Here is a 9,881-nt window from a genome sequence, read left to right on the forward strand (position 1 = left end):
CTTTAAACGGTCGGTCCCGGTCGGTTTACCCGGTTCGGGCCACAAATTGACACCCCTAGAGTAACCCCTCCATCAAACATATTTATTTAAAGAACGTTGACTCAAAGAAAGATCTCCATCCCGACAACAGAGAAGGATTTACAATGAAGCCAGGCGGGTACAACCACCACACCTTAGGGATCTTCAGTAACCTAGCACCCTTAGCTAAGGTGTGAGACTGAGAACAAAAGAAAAAGAAAAAGAAAAAGAAAAACAGGAAAAATCACTACATAGTTGGAGAATATCCTAAACTATCAGTCTGGTAGCCCAATCTAGAGCAATTTCAAAGCCATTCAAACAGGCAATTACACCCTTAGAATAAAAAAATAAAATAAAATAAAACATCTACAGAAAGAAGGCCTCAACTCCTAGCCAAAAGAACACCATCCCGAATAGCTTCAGCTTCCATGGAACTTGCAAAGAAACTGCATCCAGCTTTGCATTTAACTGCAATGAAATCATTTTGGTGGTCATGAATAATAACACCACGCCCACCAGAGGAGGAACAAGCTTTCCGGGCCTCATCAGTGTTAAATAGAAACATGCCCATCTAGGATATTAGAAGGAGAGAATGATGTAACAACAGGAATCCTAATCGCAACAGATCCTTCTTGAGCTATACTTAGTCAAGTCTCAGCCACCGAAGACCCTGAGTTGAACCATACTGAGGAGAAAATTGAGGAGGAGCTTCATTGGGAAGACACTCGAATCTCTGCTTTGCATAGGGAGAGGAGTCATCATGTTTGCTTTGCCCCTTATTTTCTTCGCTCATTTGAGTGAAAATTTTGATATCTTTTGGATGATCACAATGCGTACAGTTTATATTTGGTTCTTGGGTTGATGTTTTTGTTTTTTTTCTGGTTGTTGGTCTGAGGCTTAGCTCCTCTTGGTGACATTTTAGCCTTGTAATTTTCTTTTCTTTCTTTTCTAAGCATTTTAATATATTTAATTATTCACCCAAAAAAAAAAACTTGATCAGGAAAACAAGAAAAAGCTTTCGAAAAATGTTGGAAAAACTCAAGCATGGAAGAACCTAGTAGTGATGACACATCAATTCTAAATAGAGAGGCCCTCCAACGGGAAGTTGCAAATTCACAGTGAAATAATACATGGATTATAGATTCATCATGTTTCAAACAGATTGGACAAATAGGATCATAACTAATATTACGGGCAACCAAAGCCTGCTTAACAACCAGATAACCCGAGCAACTCTTCCATGGAAAATGTCTAAGCTTTAGGGGAAGATTTAATTTCCATATTGCATTCCAAATAGAAGGCTCCAATAGAGAAGAAGAACACTGCCTAGCTAGCAAAGCTAAATTAAAACTCCTGAAATCTCTAAAACCAAAACCTCCCCTTCTTTTACTTTGACAGAGCGGAGACCACTTATCCCAATAAACTCCTCTGTTATAGCTATCTTTCCACCAAATTTTTTTAATTGCAGAACATAAAGACCAACAATGGACGTTGGCAGCAGGAATATTGACATGGCATAAGGTGACAACTAGCTACAGCCTTAATAAGGACTTCTTTCCTTGCAGCCAAAAGTAAATATCCCTTCCAACGAGCCAACTTAGATTTAACCATTTCCACAATATCTAAAAACAAAAGCATTTTTGATCCTCCAAACTGAGAAGGAAGCCCTAAATACTTGCCATGTTGATGAACTTCATTGAGTCTTAGGTTAGAAGCTAGTGTTCTCCTAGTATTAGAAGGGGTGGGAGGACTAAAACAAATGCTAGATTTGTTAAAATTAATCTCTTTGTCCTGATGCCACACAATATTCATTAATGATGCTAGAAAGAGTATTTCCTTCCCACACATCAGTCCGAGAGAAAAAAAAAAGGTAATCATCGGCAAAGAAAAGATGAGTAATATAAGTACCTGCCCTGCTCAATTGGACACCTGAGAGCAAATTTAAGTTGAGCATGCAACAATCTCCAAGAGATGAAAAGATAAGGGCTTAAGGGACAACCCTGCCTAATCCCCCTTTTAGGGTCTAAATGAACCAATGACTCCCCTATTAAACTTGATATAAAATTCAACAGTGGAAATATATTGCATGACCCAATTAATCCAAATACCAACAAACGCCATTTTAGACAAGATATTTTCCAAATAAGACCACTCAGTCCTATCATAAGCTTTACTTAAGTCAAGCTTAAGAGCCATTGATCCATCCTTATGCTTATTACATCAAATTTGATAAAGAAGCTCATGAGCCACAAAATTATTACCAGAATTTGCATCGGAAGGTACACAAGAACTTTGGAAAGGACTAACAATATTATGGAGGAGGGGTACTTAAAGTCTATTTACCAAGCACTTTGCAATGATTTTATAGATAACCAAGCAAAGACTAATAGGTCTAAATTGGTTAAGATACTTAAGCTGACTTGGCTAATAAAAATCATCTATATAAATAACCAACTCGAATTAGGATCTACAACAAACACGAATGACTAAGTTAGCTAAAATGAATAGAAGGTTTGCTAAAAGGTAAGAAATCCAAGTAACTTAGACTTCTCTCAAATCCAGAAATAAAGTAAATTGAATAAGCCATTAAAGAAAAAATCTTTGTAAAGCCTTGACAACAGCAGGTCCAACTGTATCCTAATTGGCTCGAAAAAATCTATCGGGCAAACCACCAAGACTCGGGGCTTTAAAAGCCCCAATTTAAAACAACATTTTTTATCTCAACATCAAACATAGGCAAACATAAAGTAGTATTCTGATCAGCAGAATTGCAAGTTGGAACACAATCTAATAAAGACGTATTAACCTCAGGGTGAGTACTGGTAAATAAAGATTGAAAATAGGATAATATTTGAGAGATTAAATCAGATTTATCAGTTAACATATGCCCATGTTGTCGTTAAGTCTGATAATGCGGTTAATAGCTCTCCTTCTGCAAGTGGAACTATGGAAGTGTGGAAAAAAATTATATTTCTATCTCCCACCTTAAGCCATTTGATACGGGACCTCTGAACCGAATAAAGCTCCTCTTGATGTAAGAGAATCTCAAGTTTTTGGCAAAGCATAATTTGCTTTCAGTACTTATTTGTTTGTGGTTTTTTTTTTCCTTCCTATTATCTTACTATTTCAATAAAATATTTTATTAAAATAATACTATTGCAGTTGTAGTCTATTTTGAATTGTGACCTCACTTGAGATTATCAAAATGGATAATTTACAGTGCCACCCCATAGAGAATGCCAGTATTATAGGAACACCTCCTGTTTAATATCAAATTATGTTCAGACCCCCTGCCGTCAGTTTCTGTTACAGAATATACTTCAAATGCTGACTTCGGCAGCTTCTGTTTTTTCTAAATACCATATTACCCTTAAAAATGTTAAAGTATCGATATTACCCTCAGTGATTGTAGACCCAAATCAACTAAACCCTAATTCATCAAATTTAAATTATAACAGGTCACGATCCGCAAGGTTGGCACAACTCGCTGTCGATGGAGAGCCCAAGCTGAATCGAATCGGGAACATGCGCTTGCGCCTGTTCCATTTTGAGATGTAGAAAAAGTTTTACCATGACCGAAGTACTTCATATCAACATTGACGGCGACCTCGACATCGATGCCGATGTCCGAAACCCACTTTTCCCGTCAGCCTCAATAGCAAAAGCTCCGGCAAGCTCGACGCTGCTGAGAACGATGGTGTCATCATCCTTGAAATCAAGTGTCACCTCAACGTACTCCTCCATCGCCGGCGAAGATGCGCCACTGAAGGAATTCACAGAAACGTTATTTGAACCCCATCGACGTTCGTGCTGCACTACCCCACATGATTGGAGAGAAGACCGATAATCCAAATTTTAAAAAAAATGTGAAGAATATAATTTCCCATATATATATATATATCCTCACTCTTTCTCCTTCCTCTGTCTCTTTCACTTCTCTCTCTCTTGTGACTTGTAAGTCACCATGGAGAGAGCTCCAACGTGATTCACTTTAGAAGAAATGGGTTTGAAGTTTCCCAACACGTCAAGAATCTCTCAGAAATGACATTAACGCGGAGCGTCTGCATCTAGAGAGAGAGTGGGAAATGAAGAAATATAGATAGAGAGAGAAAAAAGCTAGAAAGAGAAGTTCAGAACAGGGAACCACACTGAAACGATGGGGAGTTGCAAGGGACGCTAAAACCAAATGATTCATTTTTTTTTCTTCTTCTTTTTCGTCGACAACAGGATGAATGAAAACTGAATTTTGAGAAATGGATGAAGAACTTTGAGGGCTAGAATTAGAATAATCAGAATTTTTTGAAGAATTTGGGTTAGTGTGGCTGAAAGAGCCAGATTGAGATTGAGATTTAGAATGGGCCAGATTGAAATTGAGAATTGAGAATTGAAATGGATGAAGAAAAGTAGTAGCAGAGGAACTGGATTGTGCCGCTAGAGGTGGCGGGCTAAAGCAATCCATATACGGCTATCCTCTGCTGCTGAGGCAACTGGAGGGTGGTGGAAGAAGTTGGGAGAAGAAGGAGAAGAGAAGAAGAAGAAAAGGAGAGGGGTAATTTTGGGTTAGTGAAAATGGGTTACAGATCAGTCTTTTACTCAAAATAGCTAAAGCGTCATTTCTTAGCATCATTTAACAGAGACTGACGACAGGGGGTCTGAACATAATTTGGTATTAAATAGGGGATGTTCCTATAATACTGGTATTCTTTAGGGGGTGGCGCTATAAATTATCCTATCAAAATTGACATTGGCCCAAAGTCAGTTTTGCATTAATAACCTCACTTCTTAATAAAGTTATTTTTTCAGAGCCGCCTCATAGGGTACATGTGGTGCTTTTCAATTAAAAAAAAAAAAAAAAAACACAAACGCATTTAATACACGTATAAAGCAGGGAAGGCAAAAATATGAACTTTTTCCAGTTTGTTTGAGAGGAGGTTGGAAAAACATATCTAAAATGCCACAAAAATGGGAACGATGTTTTAAACATGTTTTTGCTACACTATAAGAAAATATAGTGCCGTTGAATATTCAAGATGTTAGAGTTGGATGTCGATAACGGGATCATCACTGTAGAACTGGGCGTTTCTCAAAACATTCAAACCTGTAAAAGAATAGAAAATGTGAGATAGAAAGGGTGAAGATGAGAAAAAAAATTAACAGAGTTTTTTTTTTTTAATCATTCTTCTGTTTACAGTTTTGTAGGATCCCCAACCCATGATTTCAACTATTGGTATAGATTCAGTACGTGATCAATCCGGATCAATTACCTGTATCGTTTCATGGCTAAAACAATAAAAAACATTTTTTTAAGCAAGGGCAAAAGTAACTAATACACACTGATCCGATCTGATCTAGATCGATATCGGTATTGACATCCCCAACCTACAAAGATTGAAATAAAAGAAGGTTAAACATATCTCGATTAGAAGAAGAAGAGGGCAGGAAGAGAAATTCGTGTAGCATTTTAATTTATTACCAGTTGCGTTACCGGTAGAATTTGTGACTTATTTCAGCACTATTGGATAGTACTTGAAAAAATCTTTCCAATGATATATGATTGGCAAGTCAGACGACTCAGACCAAAAGTTATTGTCCTTTGAAGATCGGAGTGCAAAACCCTAATTTGTTTTCAGACTTTTCTGACCATTCTAGGCCTGCAACTTCAAGACGCCACCTCCCTATTTGGCGTTTGACCATTTTTCCATGGAGCTTGAATTTTACCATTAATAGCCCTCCCCGATAGTGAAAAAACACAGTTCAAAAGGAGAAAGGTTCATAGCTCAAGAACCCTCTAAAAACCCGGAGAAATCCTTGAAAACCTATTAATGTCCAAAAAATAGGAAATTGCCCAAATTACACTTGGATTGGAATTTCACCGTAGATTCAACAAGAGCATTGAAAATCTACAAAAATGATTTGTGAAGCCTCTTTGGCCAAAAATGTATCTTTCTCTCTCCTTCCTCTTTCACTCGTTTAATTAGTTAGTGCCTTAAATTTGGGGATTTTAAGCCGGGCCTACTAGTGTATGATGTGTTGAGTCCGACAAAAATTGTTTTTTGGCCCAAAAAATACGTAAGATGTTGGAAATTGAAAAAAAAAAAAATTTGCCATTGTAACCCTAATTAGAATTTCCAAGAGTTATAAAATACTACATAGGATGAATTAATTAAGAGTTAATTCTTATTGGAATAATTGATTGTTGTTTAATGAGTTTTATGAGTGTTATCCAAACAGACCCTTGGACTCTTTATGGTTTTTATTTCAGTATAAATAGAGAGGCTTATGCCAAGTTTAGACACAAGTCATATTTTATCCCAATTCAACAATTCTCATTTGTTGTAAATTATTTGGTTATGAGATGCATGATGTGGATGTATACATGTACTTCCCTTGGGCAGACCCGGATCCTTGATCTCCACTGTCCCAATGCATCAACACGTATCGAAAGGCTAGCAACAACTGAACATGCATCCCAGGCCATCGGATGTGATGAAGGGTACTTAAAAATAATCAATAGACTTCATGTGTTTGCCTAAAAAGGTTGCAAACTTTGTAAATATGCTATTTTTTTCTATACATTGAAACAAACCAGACCTAAGAAACCCAAAATAATATATTATGACATCAGATTATCAGATACACATAGATTCCTTTTTTTGAGGGCAGATCCAGATAGATGACACAGTCAAGCTCTAGACCCTAAAACTGGAAATCCCTCCTTAAATACATCTAATACGGAAGAGATATTAATATTTCCAACAAAGATCGGAAGGAGAAATTTTCTCCACACCATTGGTTAAAAATAAGTAAATGATCATTAATAGTAGGAAGGAGATGGTAATCCAAAAAAAATTTCCCCTATACCCATGGACACCATCCGAATTCCGAATACCCAGCCTGTGGTAGTGTCTCTAAATTTGGCTGTCCTAGTCTGGTTTCAATCAATTTCCAACTAACTTTGAAAATTGTACTATATATTTCATCCCAAGTGTTCTTTCATTTTCAATTCTCTCTCCCTCTCTCCCTCCTTTCTTCTGTAATTTACTCTCAAAAAGTATTTGTTTTTGGGTTCTTAGCCCAAAAGAACCCAAAAACAAATACTATAGCAGTCACAATGGAGCAGAATGGCAATTTGCCAGCCTTCAACTCGAAGTTCACTTTATATATGGGAGTCTGTTGGATTATTGCAGCCTTTGGAGGGCTCATGTTTGGTTATGATATTGGAATTTCAGGTATTGATAGACTTAATTATGATATTCTAGTTTGGATCATCAATGGTAGCTTCTTCCCAGTGTCACTTTCTCTATAAGTACGAACTCTATAACAAATTCTTGGTCTGCATATCTTTTTGGAACCATTCTCTCTGTCAACCATGGGCTTTGACGACCTTCTGTTTCGACCTTATAATATAGAGGATGAGAATTAATGATGAACCCAAATTCTCTTCACAATGTTGTATTCTTTTTTATTTCACCATGGGTGAAGGAAAACTTAATCTTTTTAATTTTTTCGGTTAAAATTCTTATCAAATGATTTTAGATTCACTATGATTAATTTCTATTGCAGATTACCATTTTTTTTTTTTCTTAAAATTTTCTAACCAATAACATCTTCACCAATGGTCTTAGAATCATTAAAAGTATGACTACTTACTGATTTTCCTGGTTGTGCTTGTCACTTTCTTAGGAGGGGTGACCGCAATGGACGATTTCTTGTTGAAATTCTTCCCAGAAGTCTATGAAAGGAAACTCCATGCAAAAGAGGACAACTACTGCAAATATGACAACCAACTTCTCCAACTTTTTACTTCTTCTTTGTATCTTGCTGCTCTCTTTGCTAGCTTTGTTGCATCGAAGTTGTGCACTGTTATCGGCCGCCAGTGGACGATTCGATTGGCGTCGCTGTTGTTCATTGCAGGAGCTGCCTTGACGGCAGGAGGTGTCAACCTTATTATGTTGATCTTTGGGAGAATCTGTTTTGGCATTGGTGTTGGCTTTGGTAATGAGGTATGTTGTACCTCAGAACTAATCAAATTTTCTTAAAAGGCTGTGGTTAGTATGCATTTTCGGAACAGATCCAGAAAATAAAGAATAACTGGGTTTTAGAGTGCACTCTAGACCCAGAATCTATTCGGAGAATGCATATCAAACACATACAACCTTAATCTACTTACACTAAGGCTGCGTTTGCTATGTATCCTTAGTCGACAATGCACACCAAGAAATCATACCAAACACAACCTTAGCATTCCAATCATGATCTTTACATTTGGATCATTTTCTTAAACTCAAAACTTTTTAGATCCCGAACACTCCACCCGCTGAAATTCTCGACTCTAAATTGTGGTCAAAGAGAATGAACTATGCAGCTATACTTTGAAGGCGTTTGGAATAGGCATCTATTTAACACATGGTCACTTGCAGGCAGTGCCCCTATTCTTGTCCGAAGTTGCTCCATCTAACCATCGAGGTGCCGTGAACATTCTATTCCAGCTCTTCGTGACAATTGGGATATTGATAGCAAACATAGTTAACTACTTTACATCAAAGATGCATCCAAACGGTTGGAGGTTATCCTTAGCTATTGCGGCTGTACCGGGTTTAGCTCTATTCTTGGGTTCTTTCGTTATTACTGAAACTCCCACAAGCCTTATAGAGAGGAAGAAGTATGAGAAAGGGAAAACAGTACTTAAGAAGATCAGGGGTGTGAATGATGTTGATGCTGAGTTTGATCAAATTGTAAGTGCAAGTGAGATGGCCCAACAAGTGAAGCACCCCTTCAAGAAGCTCATGAAGTTGTCAAGCATGCCACCACTTATCATAGCCATCTTTTTGCAAGTCTTTCAACAATTCACAGGGATTAATGCTATAATGTTCTATGCCCCAGTCCTGTTTCAAACAGTTGGGTTGGGGAATGATGCTGCATTATTATCAGCAGTCATCACTGGGCTTGTGAATGTGATAAGTACATTGGTCTCAATTTTGCTTGTTGATAAAGTTGGGAGAAGGGTATTGCTTCTTGAAGCTTGTGTTCAGATGTTCATCACACAGGTAAATTATATAATGCATGTTTAGGTGATTCCCTTTCCATTAAATTTGGTCTATATATATCTGCCCATACTTAAGACATTATTTTATGTGATTCCAGAGTGTAATTGGGGCAATTCTACAAGTACATTTGAAGAGCCATGGCAATACACTTGGGCATGGACAAGCAATTGTGGTGGTATTGCTGGTGTGTATTTATGTGATGGGTTTTGCATGGTCATGGGGTCCTCTTGGTTGGTTGATCCCTAGTGAAACCTTCCCAATGGAGACAAGGACTGCAGGTTTTGCATTTGCAGTGAGCTCAAACATGCTTTTCACTTTCCTGATTGCTCAAGCATTCTTGTCAATGCTTTGTCACATGAAAGCTATGATTTTCTTCTTCTTTGCTGCATGGATTGTTATCATGGGGCTATTTGCACTCTTCTTGTTGCCAGAGACAAAGAATGTACCCATTGATCTCATGGTTGAGAGGGTCTGGAAGCAACACAGAGTTTGGAAAAAATTCATGAATGATGACCACCAAAATCGCTTTGAAGCAGGAAGATGAAGATAATCAAGATCCAATTAATAGACTAGATTCTGCTCATCCTTTCTCAACCCACATTCATTGAGAGACCTTATTTAAAATCCAAGAGAATTCTAAGAGTTGCTTTTGGCAGCAAAGTGCAAGCATGGTAGGAGCTTTTCTCCCCCTGCCATGTGATGGGTTGTTGATGGTCTGGCTTTTTTTTTTTTTTTTTTTTTTTTTTTTTGGGTTAATGTTAGGTGATTTCCACCAAACTTGGATCAAACAGAAAAACAAGTTTCCAAGGTGGTTGC

General features: G+C 37.5%; 2 protein-coding genes across 2 annotated transcripts in view; both read left to right on the forward strand.

Moving 5' to 3' along the window:
* Window positions 1–3,569, forward strand: part of LOC122076322 (sugar transport protein 8-like) — a 5,771-nt gene extending 2,202 nt beyond the window's left edge. Inside the window, exon 4 of the mRNA XM_042641636.1 lies at window positions 3,477–3,569. Coding sequence (XP_042497570.1) covers window positions 3,477–3,569 — 93 coding nt within the window. The remainder of the gene's footprint in view (window positions 1–3,476) is intronic.
* A 20-nt stretch (window positions 3,570–3,589) lies between these two features.
* On the forward strand, window positions 3,590–9,832 carry LOC122076323 (sugar transport protein 8-like). Its single transcript, XM_042641637.1, has 5 exons — window positions 3,590–3,821; window positions 7,005–7,247; window positions 7,702–8,021; window positions 8,439–9,065; window positions 9,163–9,832. The coding sequence occupies exons 1-5, from the start codon at window positions 3,590–3,592 to the stop codon at window positions 9,607–9,609; spliced, it is 1,869 nt and encodes a 622-aa protein (XP_042497571.1). The 3' UTR covers window positions 9,610–9,832.
* The last annotated feature ends 49 nt before the right edge of the window (window positions 9,833–9,881 follow it).

The sequence above is a fragment of the Macadamia integrifolia genome, chromosome 4 (assembly GCF_013358625.1).
Source record: "Macadamia integrifolia cultivar HAES 741 chromosome 4, SCU_Mint_v3, whole genome shotgun sequence".
NCBI lineage: Eukaryota > Viridiplantae > Streptophyta > Magnoliopsida > Proteales > Proteaceae > Macadamia > Macadamia integrifolia.

What these genes read in the sequence shown, in the direction of transcription:
- LOC122076323 (XM_042641637.1), top strand. Translation starts at nt 3,590, where the DNA reads ATGACCGAAGTACTTCATATCAACATTGACGGCGACCTCGACATCGAT. An exon ending in GTGTTGGCTTTGGTAATGAG is followed by an intron (nt 8,022 to 8,438) that starts GTATGTTGTACC and finishes GGTCACTTGCAG; the next exon opens with GCAGTGCCCCTATTCTTGTC. An exon ending in TTCAGATGTTCATCACACAG is followed by an intron (nt 9,066 to 9,162) that starts GTAAATTATATA and finishes ATGTGATTCCAG; the next exon opens with AGTGTAATTGGGGCAATTCT.